General features: G+C 38.4%; 3 protein-coding genes and 1 long non-coding RNA gene across 6 annotated transcripts; 3 read left to right on the forward strand and 1 right to left on the reverse strand.

Moving 5' to 3' along the window:
• Positions 1-210: 210 nt before the first annotated feature.
• Positions 211-1,877, forward strand: LOC119981683 (RING-H2 finger protein ATL3-like). Its single transcript, XM_038824772.1, has one exon. The coding sequence runs from the start codon at positions 597-599 to the stop codon at positions 1,485-1,487; it is 891 nt and encodes a 296-aa protein (XP_038680700.1). The 5' UTR covers positions 211-596; the 3' UTR covers positions 1,488-1,877.
• A 2,371-nt stretch (positions 1,878-4,248) lies between these two features.
• On the reverse strand, positions 4,249-7,528 carry LOC119983162. Of its 3 annotated transcripts, XR_005464558.1 has the most exons (3): positions 5,862-7,528; positions 5,604-5,780; positions 4,249-4,911 (listed from the first exon to the last, which is right to left on the reverse strand). It is a non-coding gene; the product is annotated as an uncharacterized LOC119983162 (long non-coding RNA). The 3 variants fall into 3 exon arrangements; XR_005464557.1 differs by lacking the exon at positions 4,249-4,911 and having other exon boundaries at positions 5,359-5,780; XR_005464559.1 differs by lacking the exon at positions 4,249-4,911 and having other exon boundaries at positions 5,359-5,789.
• Positions 7,529-10,618: 3,090 nt separating this feature from the next.
• On the forward strand, positions 10,619-13,463 carry LOC119982829 (pectinesterase 3). The gene is made up of 2 exons (XM_038826406.1): positions 10,619-11,834; positions 12,514-13,463. The coding sequence occupies exons 1-2, from the start codon at positions 10,769-10,771 to the stop codon at positions 13,194-13,196; spliced, it is 1,749 nt and encodes a 582-aa protein (XP_038682334.1). The 5' UTR covers positions 10,619-10,768; the 3' UTR covers positions 13,197-13,463.
• An 812-nt stretch (positions 13,464-14,275) lies between these two features.
• On the forward strand, positions 14,276-20,969 carry LOC119982830 (alanine aminotransferase 2, mitochondrial-like). The gene is made up of 15 exons (XM_038826407.1): positions 14,276-14,668; positions 15,331-15,381; positions 15,691-15,741; positions 16,188-16,253; positions 16,344-16,405; positions 16,884-16,962; positions 17,045-17,149; positions 17,637-17,747; positions 17,985-18,122; positions 18,251-18,325; positions 18,466-18,586; positions 18,683-18,837; positions 19,162-19,236; positions 19,745-19,948; positions 20,423-20,969. The coding sequence occupies exons 1-15, from the start codon at positions 14,480-14,482 to the stop codon at positions 20,537-20,539; spliced, it is 1,599 nt and encodes a 532-aa protein (XP_038682335.1). The 5' UTR covers positions 14,276-14,479; the 3' UTR covers positions 20,540-20,969.
• The last annotated feature ends 190 nt before the right edge of the window (positions 20,970-21,159 follow it).

The raw sequence follows: 21,159 nt of genomic DNA on the forward strand, positions 1-21,159 counted from the left end.
TGAAAGTATGAAACAATAGAAAAGTCAGCGAGACAAAGAAGAGACGGAACAGAGAAAGGAAAAGAGACATGGTTTTGATTTTTTAACAAAAAAATTTGCTTTTTTAATATAATCTTTGAACAAATTGTCCGAATTACGAATTTCTATTCATAATAATCTTCAAATTTGGTCATAATAAGATTCAAATTGAAGAAAAATAGTATATTTATATTTGGACCCTTCACGTATCGTCATCTTCTTCGCTTCGTCTACTTGTTTCCCTCTCATCGTAGTTCGATTCAACTCTTCACGAGCTTCCTTCTTTGAATTCTCTCTCACGCAAGAGACTTTTTCACATTGACGAAGAGCGAGTCCAACTTTTCCTTTTTATTGATCCACTCATCTAAAAGGCTTTTGATTCTTCAACTGTGGTCTCTGCCTCCTAAAAATCACGAGGAATCCCAGTTCTTTGAAGACCATTCTTTTGTAGAAACCGGTGACTGGGTTTTCTCTCATTTTTTGTTTAAAGGAGAATTCCTCAACTGGGTACCTCAATTTCTTTGTGAAGTCTCAACCTTTTTTTGTGGGTTTGTAGTGGATTGAGTTATAGCAGAGCCATGGACGAGTCATCTGAGCGGAGACATTCGTTTGGTAGCTCTGATACGATTAGAATAACAGGAACAATCATGATAGTAGCTATAATTGTACTATTTGTAGTGTTTGTTTTTGTGCTCTTTCTCCATCTCTACGCCAAGTGGTTTTTGTGGCGCACGGAAGAACCACCATCACCTCATCCTAATCGCCGCCGCCGCCGCCGTCGATTTGTCTTTGCTCCTGGCCAAGACCCCACTCTTGCCGCCCGTAAAGGCCTAGACCCGGCCATTCTAGGGTCCCTCCCTGTGTTGACGTTTGATTCCAGTGATTTCAAAGATGGATTGGAATGCGCAGTTTGCCTTTCTGAACTTGAACAGGGAGAGAAAGCAAGGCTACTCCCCAAATGCAATCATGGGTTTCATGTCGAGTGCATTGATATGTGGTTCCAGTCCCACTCCACTTGCCCTCTTTGTAGAAACACAGTAGCACTTGAAGGCTCAGAGTCTGTCAATGATGGCTCCCCGGAGGATATTCAGTCGTCACAAGAGAATTTAGCGTCTGGGATTTCCACAGAATCTCCTAATTTTCCAACAAATGTGTTGTTTTGGGGCAATGAAACTCAAGTTAGCACAGGTGGTGCTAGCTTGGATGGGACACCTTCTTCTCAATCACAACATTCTTCAACTTCATCTTCTTCATCAATGGCAGTTATTAGTAGCAGGCAAGATCAAGATCGAATGCTGGTGATCGATATTCCTGTGCAAATGAGTGAGAACTTGCAGTCCTTATCCCCATCAAGGTTTGAGGAGGAATCTAAGTCTCCCATGACGACACGGTTGAGGTCATTGAAGAGGCTTTTGAGCAGGGAGAAAAAGTCTGCTCCCAGCAGCTCTAGTAGCTCTGTTGATGTCTAAGAATTAGGACCGAACATTTCTCGAATGTGGATACAGATTCTCGAAAAGATTACAATATGCTACTGCCTAATACTCGATCATTCATTCTTAAAGGTATGTTTCAAGAATTGGCAGTTCTGTTTTAAGAGTTCTGCTTAAATCATTTACATCTCTATGGGAGTGAAGTCATGCATTTCAGACCATTCTGTCTGTGTTGTTACTGTTGTACAATATTGTCTATCGGCAGATTTAGACACAACTATTGGAGAAAAAATAGATTGTAAGAAGGAGATGATAAGCTTTCTCTGTTTTGAGAAGGTGAATCAATCCCTCTCCCACATAAGTTCACTTTGAACTTAAATTGTATAGCTGTTGTTCCAACTAATGAAAATTCAAGCTATTTTCTTTATGGGACTGCAATGTGTTGGGAAAATGCTTAAACTTTACCCATCTCTTGTTCAATCCATATGTTCAGTTCCTGATATTCTTTAAGAACCAGATTGTTTGATTGAAATTTGCGAGAATGGTCGAAAATGCCACACCTTACACTAATCGTCTGGCGCTAGAGAAGTACATTAAGGTGGTGTGTAGTATATTTGGGGAGGCATTGAAATTTTTAGCAGAAATCAATGACCTCCCCAAGTGTATGGATGTAGCATCCTTGATAAACTGAACTTCAAAAGCAGACAGTTGATGCCTAGAATATGTAGTAGGGTTAGGGCTGGGACTGGGTCGGTTTTATCGGCCATTACCGGTCAACCGACCCATTATCGGCCAAACGATAATCAACCATCAACCGACCCACAAAGTCGGGCCGATAATATCACCCGACCCATGTATAGATGGGTCGGTTGATGGTTTTTAAAATACCTTAAAGTCGGTTGGTCGATAATTATCGGCCAACCGACTATTTTAAAAAATTAATATAAAAGTATAAATATTAACTATATTATTAGTTAAATTAATATATATTACCATATTAGTAGTTAAATTAATAAAATTATGCTTTTAGTTTTTTCCTCATTTTATTAATTTATATTTGATACAATTAATACTTAATAGATAATTACATATTTAATTATTTATATATGATGAGTTGAAAGTCGGTTGTTACCATCAACCGACCCATTGAGCAACCGACTTTGTCGGTTGTCAACCATTACCCGACCCACAAAGGTCGGGCCGATAATGGTTTTCATATTTATGCAAAGTCGGTTGGTCGGGTCGGGCCGATAATTGGCCGATAATCAACCGACCCGACCCAGTCCCAGCCCTAAGTAGGGTCCGATCTCCTTTATAACACGAAGAGTTCATTCTAGATACTGCTGCATAAGATTTTTGAACATCGATATGAGCATATATCTACGGGAATGTTGTCACCGGAATGATATGAACATATGCATAAGACACATATTCTAGTTTTCCTTGTGATGTTTGCTCTGTTCAATAATTTTGTGTAAAGTCGAAGAGATTGATACCTTAAAGCATTTTAGCTTCCATAACAGGAGACATGGTAATGGCATGGGGCCAGCAATAGACAGTACTATTATTTTCTTCACTTTTTCCTTGTTTTTTTCCTTCCTTTTTATCTTCTTCATACATGGCAAAAAGGAGATGATCCTGTCCTGCCAATGTCTGTTCAAGAAAATACTTAGCTAGTAATGATGTTCCGAATTAGGAAAAATCCCGTAACACGGGGCGTAAAATCCTCGGATCATCCTGATACAATCCAAAGTGTGTTGCCTGTCCGTAGCTAGAATCGATTACAATTTTTGTTCGCCATATTTACAGACTGTGAAACATCACAGCAGAGATCAGATCTTGAAGTTTGATAAAATGTCCATAAATAGCAGAGAAAGAGTTCTCAAAGCAGTAGATACAAAGATTCCTAGTTATTCAATTTTAGGTATCAATCAATGGAAGTTGTTAGTTCTCCAGTTTATTAATGTCCTGTTTGCTGAGGAAGATGAGGAACACCTGCCATGGCCTTTGACATTGATAGACTATCATGGAACTTCCATGGTAGGCTCGCTAATTTTTTCAGACTTCCATCCTTTGAACAGAAAAGTCTCTCATGATTTTGCTTGCTTGATTTCTGTACTGCTGTTCTTCTATCCCTAGCTTCCTGGAATTTACTAGTCTCCAAGTCTTCAAAATGCAAATCAAAGTCTTTGACCTTATCTCATTTTCAGCCATCAGAACTTTTTGTTTGAAAATGCAATAGTTGACCCGTCTCTTGATCACCAATTACCCTTCTCTTGACAGTTGACATAACACATAAATAACAAGGGACCAGAAAAAATGGGTCGTTGGATGACATGGTGAACTTGATCGCGATTACTTTTAGCACAAACTGGAGGTTGTGAGTTCAAGTCCTATAGGTGTTTCCAATATCGCAATTTGCGGATGAGTCCTTGTTTAGCCCAACGTGTTCAAATGACACCCTGCGTTATTTTCTCACACTATGCCTTAACTCATGTCTCAATTGGTATATAGGGTTTATTGGGTCTTCCATGTGACCTGGGATTTACCAACCAATTTTTCGGTGAGCAGCTGATTGGGTTTCACATTAAAAAAAAAAAAATTAAAATTAACAAGGACTTCAAGGAAGACTTGCTACTTTACGGTGTTATTTTTTTCATGCTTTGAAGTGGAATGAGCATGTTAAAACCTTATGAGGATGATTTGGACTCCTGCATTTAGAGACGTATACAATGTTTTGATGATCAAACATGGCTATTAGTGTAAAAATTGAACTGCTTTGTCATATTCTTGAATTAACCAGCATAATAGTAGCCCTATCATTGAAAGTTACTTGTCTCGCGTGCTCTCTACTTCTTCCAAGAACTTATCAAAGCCATAACCGAATAACACTCTCAATTAGTATCATACGATCTTATTCCTCTCCTGATCAAGATGGAAATTTAACAGTTCTTCCAAGAACAGATCAAAGCCATAAACCCCGACCCAGCCCGCTAAGAGGTGTTGGGCCAGGCCGCTGGCCCGAATTACAGCCCTATTTTCTACCATTCTATTTTATATTTTTCCTGTCTAGTACTGAATAAAGAAACTAGTGATCAATCACATGATCCCAATATCCTCCTAAAAAATATTCATTAAAACAACACATATACCCTCAAAAATCATTCATAACATAGGATTCTCCCATGCTAATGTTACATAGTTTTTTTTTTTACTGTTGTTTATTTCATGTCTACTACATTAAATAATAACATTTTGCATTTATTTATGTAAAAGAGCAAGCTGGCAATAGTTGTGAGAGTAGTAGATAGAGACCTAGCAAATGTGAAATCTGAAGCTCTAATATCAAGGAATTGTACATAGTTTTATAGTCTTTCTGAATACTTTTGGTCTTTTAAACTCACACAAGCAATTAGCAAAGCACATGCAGCAAGTGCCCTTTCGGTAATTTGAACCAGCACACCTGATGCACAAAACTAACCATTATGAAACTTTTAATGAAAATTTCAACAGCCTTTTTTCTTACGGATCCCAATGTTTTCTGTCCTAATTAATCCAAATGTTGAAATAGACGCACATGATTTTATATGTATTATGTGGGACATGTAGGACATGTGGGATCCACAATTTCACTTGGATCATGTGCGTCCATCTCAACATTTGAGATAGTTGGTACAAAAACACTTGAATCCTTAGTATTTTCGAAACTTCAATGGCATCAAGGAGGGAGTGTGTTAACCCTAATTTCTGTCATCTCCAAAAGAACAACATAGGGGAAAAAAAAACAGAGTTCAAGTTGGTGGCAAGCTTAGCTTAAGTGATCCTACTGATTTTCCAACAGATGTTCACCAAACATGCTGCAGAGTTTTGTGTTTAGGGATCCAACAACAGTCTATGGAATACACTGACCTATCACAAACTCTCCAATTTAATATTAATATCACGTGACTCAACACATGACCCCCTCCCCTTTGAAGTTTATCACCATTTAACCAAATCCCAAGAGTCAGAGATGTTAACACATTGCAGTCAAAGTTAAGCACGTGATCCCACTGACTTTAGATCCCAATTTAGATTTTACTAATTCGAATGTGACTCAACTCAAGGTAGATATAAATCAAGCCCTCTAGCTAACTACCCTAGCTAGCTACTTACTTGATCAGCAGCTTCAAAGCCATTTTTGCTAACAAAGCTTCATGAAGGCCTACTGGATATCATTTGCTGCTCTAGTTCTTCTTCTTTCACTACTTCTGTCTAGCTCGCTTGGCAAAACTCAAGCCGCAGGCCGTCCACTTGTTCAAGGGTCTTCCTCAACATCAACCATGGATTCATCTGCAGATACTGTAAGAGATTATTTGCAAGCACAGAAAAAGAAACCGTATAAACAAGTTGAAGCAAGTTTTCGACCAATACCTCCAAGTTTTTCAAATCCCATACAGAACAAGTAACTTCTGCTAAAAACAGTTTGCAGTCTTCTCAAGGTTTGCAGCATTCCCATAGTTGATTTACATACCCTGTTTTTGTGCCAGGTTGCACCCTCGATTGCAAGGCTGAAGGAAGTAGAAGATGCAAATGATGCTGCAACACCGTTGTATTATTCCTTATTCGTTTAGTACTATACCGTTTGCTCGTGTAGGATAGTTTTCGCTTCAGAGACACATGTATTGCTCTTTTGAATGAAAATATGAAACACAATTTCTTGCTTCATGAGGAAATCAATTTCCTGGTTCAGCTGTCAAATGTAAATTCTCAGTTCTGCATTAATGCAAAAGATGGTTTCCAGCAGTTTGTTTGCATAAACTGTTCTAAATTAAAAGTTGAATGAGAATGTTCTCAGCTCTCAATTCAAAAAGACTCGACAATAAGAAATACATATAAAGACAACAAATGGCAATTGTTTTACAACAGACATAACTTATCTAGTTAAGTTGGTCTCCGAAGCTTCAGTCAGGTATAAGAAAGTGAGAAGTAGGTCACTCACTCATATCTTCATGCTTTCATCTTTTTGTTTGAACCTTTTCCATAATATCCTTTCCGTGTAGTTTTTTCCCCTTTTTGTCAGCCGATTTTGATGGACTGTAATTGTTGCCGATGGGCTCCGGCGCTTTGCTATTCTCTTTATGATGGAGCACTCTCTGACCCACCATGATTCTTGTTCTTTCCTCTTCTTGCCTTTTTGGGTTGGGATATCACTAGCGCCAGGTTTGTCAATTTTTTCACCATGCTGTTGCACTTGTTCTCTTTGGCGCTTAGACCCCAACAAGTTCAAAAGGGTGCAGCAGAAGCTAAAGTGTAAATTCTCAAACAAAATACCGCATTATCTAGAAGCCTACTAGAAAATGACTGTTTGAAGTTAAAATTTCATTGTGGGATGCTCTAGAAGGATATTGAAGCCACTGGAAGAAATTATTGTAGAGATGGATTGGGAAACAAAACTCACCTCCATAAGTTACTTATCTCATATGGGAAGCATCTTGGGAGAGGAAACTATGTATTCATAGCTTACATAAAAGAAGTGGTGTTTGGTGAATAAATGCTTTCTGGGTGAGTAAGGGGGGGAGAAGTTGGTCAACCATAGCCTCCTCCATTCCATTTGGTCAAGTTCTATTGGGATGTTTACAGTTTGTTGGGTATTTGAAACATTTAAAAGAAATTAAAAAGCTTGGCCGTTTCAAGATCAACCTGCTTCCTACAAGGTTTTCCTTCTAAAGTCATAAAACATGCCTATACCAGTCGCAATATAAAACCCTAACTACATATCATTAAGACATTAATTGAGCAAAGACTTCCATCATAAACCAATCAAGAAATCAATTTGAGCGAATGAGAAAGCGCACCGAACAACCAATTCTTGCGGCTCCGATGGATTGTGTGGCGCTTTGAGGAATTTGGTGCCCTCGCAATTCCTTTACTCGACTTATTACCGTCGAGGCTTGAATTTGGTTTCTCGGCCTTCCTGCTCATGGTCTTCTTCCTCCTACCCTGCTTATAGGAATTTTCATCAGTCTCCCCCACCCATCACGCTATCTTCACCTGAACAGAAACTTCGGAGAATTCTGTATGGTTAAAGCCTTCAGCCCAGTCGAGATTAGTTCGATTAATTAATGGGCCATACAATTACTCTACCCACTAGAGTATAGGCCAAAGCCCACCCAAGAGAATGTCCTTGGGTCGTTCAGGCCCAATTTACTAGGTAGACCGTAGAGACCCAGTGATATTATGGACATGACTAGGTTGGCTAGATTCCTCAAGATATGGTTGGTGAGCCCAGTCGAATCAACAAGTGTCATAAAAGATTTGAATATATGTAAAAAAGAGTAATATTCCCTCACATGGAAGTTGGAACCACACCAAATGTGTCCTATCACGAAGCATATATACTATTATATGATTTTAATTTAACTTTCGTGAATCATCAAACACGTGGCTCATAGCCTAGTCTTGAATCTTTCTTGGATCAAACCATATGGACTCGAAAATGTCATGAGTTCGATTTTCACTAACAATAATATCCTTTTGTGGCTACATGCTGTGATTTGACCAAACCTATTGTGTCGTCAGGTGTGAAACTTCTGTGCGTAACTCATATCGAATGTCCAGAATAACAAACGTATACAGTATCGTTCTCAATTAAAAAACTTTTTGTGAATCATCGTAAAATATTCATAACAAGGAACAATCAAGAAATTAAGCAATTAAATGCGGTTCATTTTTGCCTAAATCAACAATCTTTGTATAATGTATATATTTAGCTCTTAAGATCACACACACACATATATATGTATATGTATTTATAGAAGCGCAATCATCGGCTATAAGTAGTGAGGGCTTACATGAATATCACATGGTAGGGCGCTGGCGCGTACAGCCAGTCCAACTCATGATCTTAGAATAATTGAAAAATAAATCCCATTTCATATCATATGAATGCGAAGACCTTGTCATTTTGAAAAATTCAATGCTATTATATCATCAATCAATTAAATTATAGTTGGAGGCACGTCAAACAAAAGGAAACTTCAATTGGGATTTCACATCAGAGTAGGGATGACAAATTGTGCCCGCCCCGTCCCAACCTGATCCGTGTGGATTTTTTCCGATCCGAGGCTTTTGAAGGGAGAAGGCAAAGAATCTCAATCCACATACGGGGCTGGGGCGGGTTTGCCTCCCAATCCGTCCCGCAACCCGATCCGCTATACATATGTATATATATAAAAAAATAATTATATATATATATACACACTCCACATGCATGCGTAAGATAATTTTATTTTTAAATGTCAAATAAAACTCCAGTGGACTCAACGGGAATGTCCAGTAACCTTCCTTCCTTCCTGTACCAAATTACCAATCAATGGAAGCCAGAACTCAGAATTGCTAAATCCAATGGGAGTTTTGGCTAAGTCGCGTTGGTAAATGGTAAACTGGTATTGGTGTTGAAGAAGGGGTCCATAACATATGTTCACTACTTCTCTATCAGCCGGCCATCACTAATCCACTCCTCACATCCCATTTTAATAATTATTTTAAGGATCAAATACCGTGAGAGTACATACATCCTTCATTCAGGACATAATAAACTAATGGGAGGATTTTGGAAGACTTGACAAATGGACAAATGGGTGTTACCGCGTACAAACCTGCTGTCACCAAATGGACAAATGGGTGTTACTTAACATTCTTAATCTGAAAATTAACAAACACACACAATTGTATTTGTCTCTCTTGATGAGGGAAAAAAAAAGGAGGATAAGGAAGTGTTAAATGTAATTTTTTCTGACCAAAAGATTGACCATGTTCTATTTCAAGTCACCAAGTGTTTAGATGTTACAATTTAGTAACTAGAAGTTGAAAGATGTTCAAAATCACAAAATTTGTCTGAATTACTATAATGAAACAAATTTCAATTTATGGTTACTAAGTTGTAACATTTGAACATTCGGTGATTAAAATAGAATCTGACCAATCTTATACTAACTCAGTAAAGGAAAGATAAAACCTTCGTTGTTACTAATTATGGAAAGGGTGTAAGTGTCATTTAGATTCTAATTACAATATTAGTGAAACTAAAAGCATGATGATGTCCCACATCGGTTGTGTGTGGCCCTCCTTTGCAGTAGATAAGCTTCTCCTACCACTTGACTTTTTGTCTGCGTCCTTCGTAAGTGTCAAGTGAGTAGTGTTGTCTTATCTTGTTATTGGTTGTAGTTGAAAAAACCTAAAGGCTGTGTGTGGCCGAGTGTGTGTGTGACACTTTGTCTACTACAGAATGTCCCACATCGGTTGTGTGAATCCCTCATTTGCAGTAGATAAGCTTCTCCTACCACTTGACTTTTTAGCTACGTCCTTCATAGATCTACCACAGAATGTCCCACATCGGTTGTGTAAGTCCCTCATTTGCAGTAGATAAGCTTCTACTACAGAATGTCCCACATCGGTTGTGTGAATCCCTCATTTGCAGTAGATAAGCTTCTCCTACCACTTGACTTTTTAGCTACGTCCTTCATAGATCTACCACAGAATGTCCCACATCGGTTGTGTGAGTCCCTCATTTGCAGTAGATAAGCTTCTCCTACCACTTGACTTTTTAGCTACGTCCTTCATAGATCTACCACAGAATGTCCCACATCGGTTGTGTAAGTCCCTCATTTGCAGTAGATAAGCTTCTACTACAGAATGTCCCACATCGGTTGTGTGAATCCCTCATTTGCAGTAGATAAGCTTCTCCTACCACTTGACTTTTTAGCTACGTCCTTCATAGATCTACCATAGAATGTCCCACATCGGTTGTGTGAGTCCCTCATTTGCAGTAGATAAGCTTCTCCTACCACTTGACTTTTTAGCTACGTCCTTCATAGGTGTCAAATGAGTAGTGTTGTTGTTTTTGAAAAAAAAAAGCATGATGATGTCTATATATTCATAATTATTATGAATTACATAGTCAAATCTTTACACACAAGCATGAATCCTACCAATGTTTATCTTCATCTATCCTCTTTGTGAAAAGAGAATTACGAGTTATCAAAATAGAATAAATCTGAATTTTATTACCTTGTTCGAAATGTTTTTACGGTTTAATAACGACAATGTTTTTACGGTTTAATAACGAAAATGAAACCGATCAATTTTCCAACGTCACAGGTTATATAAATCAAAGCAAGCATTGATCCTACCTATCTTTGCCTTTCCTCTTTATAAAAACAGACCCCACCAAGAACAAAACACAAATTCACACACCCCCCATCAAGCAAGAAGAAACTCTGATTCCTACACAATCAAACCAAGCCAGCAAAACACAAAGCTAGCCGGGTCCGAACAGAATGGATTCAGTCAAGTCCTTCAAGGGTTACGGCAAGGTAGACGAGCTCGAGCAGCAAGAGTTCCACCGGAGGACACGTAAGCGTATCATCATCGTCGTCGTCTCCGCCATCGTTCTAGTATCGGTAATCGTGGCTGTAGTTGTAGGAACCGTGATTCACAAACGAAAGGGCAGTTCATCTTCCGAAGACGTCGTTCCCGTTCCGGAGCTGACTCCGGCTGCTTCACTCAAAGCCGTCTGCAGTGTCACTCAGTACCCTAGCTCTTGCTTCTCCAGCATCTCCACTCTTGAAACCGGCAACACCTCCGATCCCGAAGTTCTGTTCAAGCTCTCCCTGCAAGTCGCGATTAATGAGCTCTCGAAGCTCGTGGATTATCCAGCGACGTTAATTGGAAAAAACAATGATACACGAGTCACGGAGGCTCTGAAGGTTTGCGAGACCGTTCTGGATGATGCACTGGACAGGGTAAACGACTCCGTATCGTCGATGGGTGTCGGTGAGGGAGGGAAGTTGTTATCGGCATCGAAAATTGATGATATGAGGACTTGGTTAAGTACTTCGATGACTGACCAAGAAACATGTTTAGATGCCCTAGACGAGTTAAATTCAACGCTTCTTGAAGAAGTGACAACTACGATGGAAAATTCCACCGAGTTTGTGAGCAATAGTTTGGCCATTGTTACCAAGATTTTGAGTTTATTGTCTGATTCCGGCATTCCGATTCACCGGAGGCTGCTTTCGACTGAGTCAGGGTTTCCGAGCTGGTTGAGTGCAGGTGACCGGCGGCTGCTCCAGAATACAAACTCAACGACGGTGCAGGAGGTCACGGTGGCGAAGGATGGGAGTGGGGATTTCACGACGATCGCCGCGGCGGTGGACAAGGTGCCGAATAAGAGTAAGACTAGATTCGTGATCTATGTCAAGGAAGGTGTGTATGAGGAGAATGTAGTTTTGGATAAGAGCAAGTGGAATGTTATGATGTACGGCGACGGGAAGGACAAGACCATCGTCTCCGGCAGTAAGAACTTCATCGACGGGACTCCCACCTTCCACACGGCCACATTTGGTAAGTTGCCTTTGTATTTGCTTATTTCGCTTTACTCTTTTAATTTTATTTTACATTTATTTTCTATCAAAATTTTGGATGATTAGAAATGGTAACTTCATCAACCAGATTGATCTCAAATCTAATCAACAATCTGATGTTGGTAGTTTGTGGTGGATTAGTACTTTTCTCCATAAGAATCCTACTGGAACTAAGATTGCTTACAATTAGACCCTCTTTATTAAAATCATAGATTCAAATGTTCTCTTATGCTTCTCTGCAAAGCCTTTCTGAAAGCATATGATGAAGAAGAAACACCCTATTTTCCAAATATCAAATGGTGCTCCCAAAAAAGCCATTGTTTTGAAGCCAAATTACCCAAGAAATGTTATTGAAATTTCTTTATAACCATGTCAATGTAGGATTGAAGAGAGCATTCTTTTCTTGGTTCATACGGCTGCACAAAGCCTGAAGTAGTTAGTTTTAACTAAATTAGCTTCCTGTAACTTGAATTTTTTCAATAAAAAAGGATTGCAGTTTCTAGCTATTTATAATTTGATTACTAGTAGTTCATGTTTCTCATCTTTGACCTTTTTTTCTGGGTCCACGAGGATTAACCATTTAGCATTCCTTCTTGTTTAACTCTCTACCCTTCTTTGGCAATGATAGATTAAAACTGATATACATTTGTGATCAACAGCTGTCGCAGGAAAGGGTTTCATAGCAAAGGATATGAAATTCATTAACACGGCAGGAGCAGCAAAGCACCAAGCAGTGGCCTTCCGTTCTGGTTCGGACATGTCTGTGTATTATAATTGTGCATTTGATGCCTACCAGGACACACTATATGCTCATTCCAATCGACAATTCTACCGGGACTGTGACATCACCGGCACCATTGACTTCATCTTTGGCAATGCTGCTGTTGTTTTCCAGAATTGCAACATCCAGCCCAGGCAACCACTGCCTAACCAATTCAACACCATTACAGCTCAGGGAAAGAAGGATCCTAACCAAAACACTGGCATTTCAATCCAGAAGTGTACACTTTCTCCCTTGGACAAAAACCTTACAGCTCAGACATACCTTGGCCGGCCTTGGAAAGAGTATTCCACAACAGTGATAATGCAGTCCAATATTGAGGCATTCTTGAATCCATTGGGCTGGAAAGAATGGGTCAGCAATGTTGTCCCTCCCAGGACCATATTCTATGCTGAGTACCAGAATTCAGGGCCTGGATCAAGTGTTGATCAACGGGTCAATTGGGTTGGTTACAAACCATCTCTTTCAGAAGATGAGGCTGGGAAGTTCACCGTGGAATCATTTATTCAGGGCCAGGAATGGTTGCCAGACACAAGTGTTCGATTTGATAACTCTTTATGATCTGAAAGCAGATAAAGATATGGAAATCAGGATTTGTGCATAGCATGATGATTACAGTTTCTATATTTCTTTACAGACATTACAATTGGTCTGCAGCATCTGAAGGCCATGTGAGGCTAGTGTGCAACGAAGTGCGAGTGTTTTAACCTCTGTTTTAGGTATTTTCTTCATTTAATTTTTGCAATTATATTGTAACATTCTCCAAATCACAGTTGTAATTTTTTTTATACAAAGAAAATATGAAGCTTGGGTGTTGTATTGTATCCATCCCTTCCACCACGCTCCATGAGGACACCTGCTCATTCTGCTCATTTGGTTTTCAGTAGTACCAATGCAGGGCACTTGTCATGTGCAAGTGCCGCTGCGGGCCTACGGCGCTGCCGAAGGTCTAAAAGAAACATGGGATTGGGAAGATACATGGGATTGGGATCATGTGGGGGGAAAAGACAAAGTAGTCACTTGGTTGATGGTATAGTTGGTGAAATATTCTTATGGATATACATTGGACTTTAGTCCAACGTATCATGTCATCATCATTTGGCTAATATTATATAATTGATGATTTTTTTTGAGATCAAATCATGGACTCAGGAGGTTCTCAATACTGTTGTAGACACACACATGAGACCTTTTGGTCTAATTTATCATGTCGTTAGATCGAAAACTTCTCTGCACGGGAGCCTGACGACCGGAGTTCCCTATCGTCATAGCTTGGACGATAGTATTGTTGGTGAATTTCTCTGAAATTAAATCATGGATTCCGAAGATTTTGAGTTTCATTCTCAACGGGAACAATACTCTTATGGGTACGCACTGGATTTTGACTCAATTTATCATGTTGTTGATGATAAAATTCTTTGCACTCTAGCTTGACAGCCTAATTTTAGACCTAGGTCAAATCAAATGTCCAAAAGACATGTTTGTATCTTGTGTACTCAGTTATAATTTTTTAATTTTTTAATTTTGCTGGTTTTATATAAATTCTTGGAAAATCTACCAAAATAAAATTATTTATTTACTATTTTAAAATAATAATATATTAATATGGAAAATAGGTGGTGACCTGAAAAAACGCAGTAGTGTTAAAAGACGAACTGGTGCAGCAACTCTGTGGGCGCAGCAGACTTGGAACGAACTTTGAAAGGCTTGGACAAGAAGCCAAGACAGTTTCTGGTCGAAAAAGTCGATTTCGAAGAAAACGGAAAATTCTGATCCTCAAGAAGTACTACGCCCCGCCCCTAATAATCAACCCCTCAAAATCCCATTGAATCACACACGATTCCATGCGGAAATTCGTGACTGACAGAGCTAAACGGCTTCTCAGCATCTCGTGTCAATATCAGCACTTGCACCGTCCTCTCTCTTCTTCACAGTCTCGTTTATTTTCCTCCGATCCACTCTCTTCTTCCTCTTCCATGGCTTCCCCGTCTGGTTCCTCTACTTCTCTCACTCTCCAAACCATTAATCCCAAGGTATCCCAATCTTTTTTGATCCTTTTATTTACTGTTTGGTTTCTTTTCGTTCAAGGGTTGGGTGTTGATTTCGGTACGTTTGGCATCTGGGTTTCTTTTGTTTGACTTAATGGGTGATTTTTTTAATTATTAATTATGGTTTATGCTTGAATTCGGCTATTGGTTGAATTTTATTCTATCGTCTGTGGATGCCATTGCCTGCTTGATACCTTTTCCTGTCAGGGATATGCCTGATTTTGCTAGTTCTATTGTGGGTGCCACTTCTACATGACTTGTCGATTTCACTTCTGTTCATGCTTTTCTGATTTCATAATTTGACTCAATAACTAAGATGTCTGCCCCCCTAAGGCTTATATCTGTATTCATAACTGGCAGATTGAACTGTCTGCTGTAGTGATTTGTGCGAGGTATCCTTTCTGATAATTGTTTAGTATTCGCCAGTGCTCTTTTGCTGTGGAATGAGAATCTGTTAAAAAGCAATCTTATTGTACGCAACTAAAAAATCTTAGTCTCTATTGATTGTGCCAGTCATGAGCAAAACCCATGTTAAGTAAAAATGTTTGAAGGATCAACTTTCAACTTTCAAGTCTTGACTTTATTCATTACTTTTCTCGTCTGTCACTTTTGGCTTCCTTATTACCAAACGCTTGTTTTCTCTTCAGGTTTTGAAGTGTGAGTATGCTGTCCGTGGTGAAATTGTCACCCTTGCTCAGGTAAAATTTGTACATTGAACATTATGTAGTTCTTTTGTTAAGCAATTTCTACCATATTCTTATTCTCATGTGTGGGTACGAACAAACACCACATCTATTCTGCTTTACCAACAATGTTGTATGAATGCACATGGGTAATCTTTGAAAAGGGTGGCTTATTTTTTATAAGGTTCCTCTAGTTTGAAGCTAAAGGTATTGGGTTTTTCTTTTTCTTGGCAGTTATCTGATTTTGAAAAGGAGCATGATGGCAACTTGCATCGTCTGTAGCCTAATGTTTATTCTGACAGTCCATTTTATGTCCGTTTGCAGAAATTACAAGAAGAGTTGCAGGCTAAGCCAGGATCTCATTCATTTGATGAGGTGCCTTTCTTTGTCCGCATCATACTATTGAATGAGTCCAGCAGTCATTTGGGCATGATTGTGTTATAATTATTATTAACTGAAGATTTTGATGCCTAAGCAACTAGTTTACTTCTGTCCTTGAAATAAGAAAAGTACTCTCAAGTGTTAGTTACTTATTCTTTGTGGTGGTGATTTATGCAATGATCAACTTTCCTTTCCTTATGGATTCTACATGAAATTACGTTCCTTATTAACTTGGATGTTTTAGTTTTGACGTGTAATTTTTTTCCCATTAAAAAAATGATGTTTAAATTTGAGGATAACAGGCAAAAGAAAGGATCCTACAAATTTTTGTAAAATACTTTTTGTTACTAAATACAAGGGAGGCCTTGAACCCTGTACCTTGCCACTCTCTAAGGCAGCCATTGTGCCTGGTAGTTCATTTCTCTATTATTTTTTGACAGATACTCTATTGCAATATTGGAAATCCTCAATCTCTTGGTCAGCAGCCAATAACATTTTTCCGAGAGGTCTGATTACTGAAAGTCCTGGTTAAAGAATTGTTTTCAATTAATTAGTTTAATTATGCATCAACAGTGGTATGATGGTCTCTATCTCAGGTTCTTGCATTGTGTGACCATCCTTCCATTCTGGACAAAAGTGAAACACAGGGTTTGTTCAGGTATCAGATACTAATATTGATTTTTCTGCTAAAAAAATGCTGAATTAAGATGTTGTGAGGTTGCTGTATGCTTATTCGGAGTTTGGAAACTGTCTATGGGTATTCCACCTTGAATATGTTCAAATCACAAGTTTTTTTTAAATCAAACATTGAACGTTGAAGTTAGTGGACTACAATTCTTACTGTTGTTTCATCATCTTCCCTGATGAAAATGTCAGTTGTCATTTAACTTACACGCATGCACATGGTGGAGGATGTTGGTTTAGAGTTTGGACACATTTCACCTTGTTCTCCACAATTTATCATATGTGATGCCAACATTCTGTTTCGAAACCTTCCTCATCCATTGATCCTTGAAATCCAAAAGTTAGACATTTCTTTTGTTCCCTCACTGCAGAAATATTTTTCATGGTGAATTCTAAAGTCTCTGAATTTTTATCATGTGACTTTGGGTAAATTGCCATGTGACCTGTTGCAGTGCGGATTCCATTGAGCGAGCCTGGCAGATTCTGGATCAAATTCCTGGAAGAGCCACTGGCGCTTATAGCCACAGTCAGGTTATGCCTTTTCTACACCAGTGAACTTCAGAAGTTCAGATTCATGTATTATTGCCTGACCCATATTCCTTTTCCACATCAGGGTATCAAGGGATTACGTGACACAATTGCTGCTGGAATTGAAGTCCGTGATGGTTTCCCTGCTGATCCAAATGACCTTTTCTTGACTGATGGTGCAAGCCCAGCGGTAACAGCTAATTTGACTTGCTCATTGTCTAAATGGATATTTTGACACTGATGTATAGTGTTTTCCATTTGATTCCATGTTGTATATGGCTGTAAAGAGAATTTTGGCAGAACTTTTTTTTTGGATTTATCAAGCATCTACTTTGGATTTGATTATACTGAAGACACTACAAAAGAGAAGCGAAATAAAAAGATATATGCCCTACATGAGAAAAGGTGTTAGAATATGTATAAATAATATGAAATGTCCCAACTCAACAAGTTAACTTGTTGGGTTGAATGGCAAAGTAACTAATATTAACATGGTATTTTAGTATGCAAATCTTAGCTTCCGCAATTTAAACCCTCATTTGTTGTTGCCCCAAGTGTGAGCTTTTGTGTGATTGGCATAGTGGCTAATCTTAACAAAAGGGTTACACTCGAGGTGAAAAAGATTCTTTTTCAAAATCTTTTTGCATGTATGATATTATATTTTTCGTTCTTGCCAGGTCCATATGATGATGCAGTTGCTCATTAGGTCTGAGAAGGATGGAATTCTTTGCCCCATTCCTCAGTATCCCTTATACTCTGCTTCAATTGCTCTACATGGTGGATCTCTGGTACGTTTATAAACAGTAAAATCTTTCAGAAACTCATGGGCCATCTGGATTGTTTGTTTAGCATTGCTAATTTAAACCTGGCTGTGAATTACAATAGCTAGTGCTTGAAACTCTTTTAGAGTACAGTTGTAACATGACCTGATAGAGAAATTAGGAATGGTGATTTTGAGTATCTTGAAAATTTATTACATTCGTTTCGCATTTTGAAGTTAGGATTTATAATTGTGCCTATTGTAGGTTCCTTACTACCTTGATGAAGCGACTGGGTGGGGATTAGAAGTTTCTGACCTCAAGAAGCAATTAGAGGATGCCAAGTCTAAGGGAATTGCTGTCCGGGCTTTGGTGGTTATAAATCCAGGCAACCCAACGGGTCAGGTAAGTAATGATTAGCTATGTAAAATCAAATTGTTGAGCAAATTTCCATCAAAAGTTTTGCTTTGGCAGGATATAATGCCTATCTTGCCTTTCTCTGTGATTTGATTTTCTCAGATTCATGTTTGCAGGTTCTTGCTGAAGATAACCAACGTGAAATTGTTGAGTTCTGCAAGCAGGAAGGGATCGTTCTTCTAGCGGATGAGGTGGGTAGATAGCACAGGTTTTGGCTTTAGCTTTTTAATGGCATAATTGACCCGGGACACTAGCCTAACTAAACAAACTTTCATATTATCTTTTGTATTAACTATTGTATTCACCATTATGTCCATTGAACTTTATACAGGTTTACCAGGAAAATGTGTATGTTCCAGAGAAGAAGTTCCACTCCTTCAAGAAGATCTCGCGGTCCATGGGATATGGAGAAGAAGATTTATCTCTGGTATCTTTTCAATCAGTATCTAAAGGTAGATACCAGTTACATTGATATAGCTGATGAGAGAGATCTTTGGCAGCTTTTTGAGCTTGACGAGGGGAACAATTCATTTTTGTGTTCTTTTCAGGATATTATGGTGAGTGTGGAAAAAGGGGAGGTTATATGGAGGTTACTGGGTTTGGTGCTGACATAAGGGAACAAATTTATAAAGTGGCATCAGTGAATCTGTGTTCCAATATTTCTGGTCAAATTCTTTCCAGCCTTGTCATGAGCCCACCAAAGGTGAAGACCTTTTTCTCCTCTATAGTGTTGCATGCCTTTTCTTTTGTCTTCCTTTTCATTTCTTGGAAGAACAACTAGTTTTTTCAACTAGTAACATGCCCTAAGGCACATGCATAATGCCCCCAAGTTCTAATTATGAGTGCAAGTTTTTAAGTAGCTTTTTCTGGGACTGTTCGAGTGCTAAAGCATGTTCTGATAGGTGTGTGGTGGTTATAAGAATTCATTGAAACATATTTTTCCTTTAAATTGTAAGTGCCTTTTTTAAAAAAGGTAGATTTGCAAGTCCTTGTCTATTACGAAGATTGATTATAAATAATCATGCAGGTTGGTGATGAATCCTTTGAATCTTATCTTGAGGAGAGAGATGGAATCCTCTCATCGCTGGCAAGGCGTGCAAAGGTCAGTTGAATTAATTAAATTTATTAAATTAAGATAGTACGAATGTTTTGGAGTTCTCAATCACGCAATATGATGGAAGTTGTAGGAAGGATTTGCATGCTCTAGTACATTAGGCACAAGTTTGTCATTGCTTATTTTAAGTTTTAATTTACAAAAGCTTGTCAAAATAAGTATGTCAAACTCTACTGAATTGTCAAAACTTCATGTACTTGCTCAGATAGCATGGACTGTTGGCATTGTATTTGGTGAATTGGGAGCCCGTTTGGAATTTATATTTGCAAATTTATAAATTCAGCCAATAATATTAGTGAATAATGTGGGGAGAATGCAGATTGAGGATGATACTGGAAAGATGTAAATGAATGTTATGGAGTCTAGACTTGATTTTTTTTTATGATAAAACCTCGGGTTGTGACATGGTGGTTCTGGAAAAATTGTACATGCACCATATTTTTCTACCCTTATATTTCTGTTGTAATAGTACGTAGACTTTTTGATTATTTTGCAGACATTGGAGGATGCATTCAACAGTTTGGAGGGTGTAACATGCAACAAGGCAGAAGGGGCAATGTATCTCTTTCCTCGAATTCAGCTTTCTGAAAAGGCAATTAAAGCAGCAGAAGCAGTAAAAGCCACACCGGATGCATTCTATTGTCGCAGGCTCCTCAATGCTACTGGAATTGTTTTTGTTCCTGGTTCTGGTTTTGGCCAGGTGAGTGCTATTAACTGATTATGTTTAGCATGTAAACTACATAATTGAAATGATTTTGACTTGAGATATCTGCCAAGCAAATGCTCATAACATCGTATAGATTACATGACCTTATATTGAATTCCATTGGATTAATTATTTTTGTGACTGAATGATTTAGCAGAGTGCAATCTTGAACATACACAATGAGCGATTTCTTCTTGGAAAAGAAGGGAGGTAGCTAATTATAGAAGAGTTTTAGGATGGTATCTGTTATTTTATTCAATTGGTAGTTATTGTTCAGTTTTCCAAACAAAAATCTTGCAAAAATATGTTCTGGATTTTGATTATTTGGTGAATTGATTTATTAAATGAAAATGGTTTGTATGTGTACTGAACATATTTCCATCCATATTTTGGAGCTATGAGAGCTTTGTGCTGTCTTGGAAAATTTTCCGACTAATACTGATTTGCTTTTGTGATGCTTTTCAAAAGGTCTCTGGTACGTGGCATTTTAGGTGTACAATACTGCCTCAAGAGGATAAGATTCCAGCCATTGTCACCCGTCTGACAGACTTCCATAAGAGTTTCATGGACGAGTATCGCGACTGAGCGGTCTTGGCATGTATGAGAGAGTTCAGAATAAGTCATTACCAACCATTTCCATATACAAACATGAATTTTCCCTTGTGCCTCTAGTTTTTGATGTGTGAACTAGTGGAACCATGAATGCTTCTGGTGAACTAGGAAGTGTAACATAAATTTTTATAATCTAGTGTTATCTCCTAGGGTTTGGTCATGTAACAGAAACAGAAATAAGAGATGGCTGATGGGGAGAAGAATTACAAGATGGAGTATAGTCGATTTTGGAGCCATTACCGACTACCGTGATCATCTTGTGTTATTGTTCTTTTCCCGTACAGTTCCATGAGGATATGATCACATTGAGTGAACTAGACAAATGTATGATCATCATCAACCGAGTCTTTTATCTCAAAAGTTTAGGGTTGATTACATGAATCTATGGGAGCATTATCGGAAATCCATCTAATATATATATTTTTTTCATTTCATTTTTAACATGAATCATACATTCATCCACTCTTATCAAATTCATATCATTTCTTATTAAAATCAAATACATGCCTCCCAACTACCCCTAATTCCTATGGAGTTGATACTGTTGCCTGATTCCTGCAGAGAGAATATTTCTAGCAAAGTAAATATTGGTC

The sequence above is a fragment of the Tripterygium wilfordii genome, chromosome 17, assembly GCF_013401445.1.
Source record: "Tripterygium wilfordii isolate XIE 37 chromosome 17, ASM1340144v1, whole genome shotgun sequence".
Lineage (NCBI taxonomy): Eukaryota > Viridiplantae > Streptophyta > Magnoliopsida > Celastrales > Celastraceae > Tripterygium > Tripterygium wilfordii.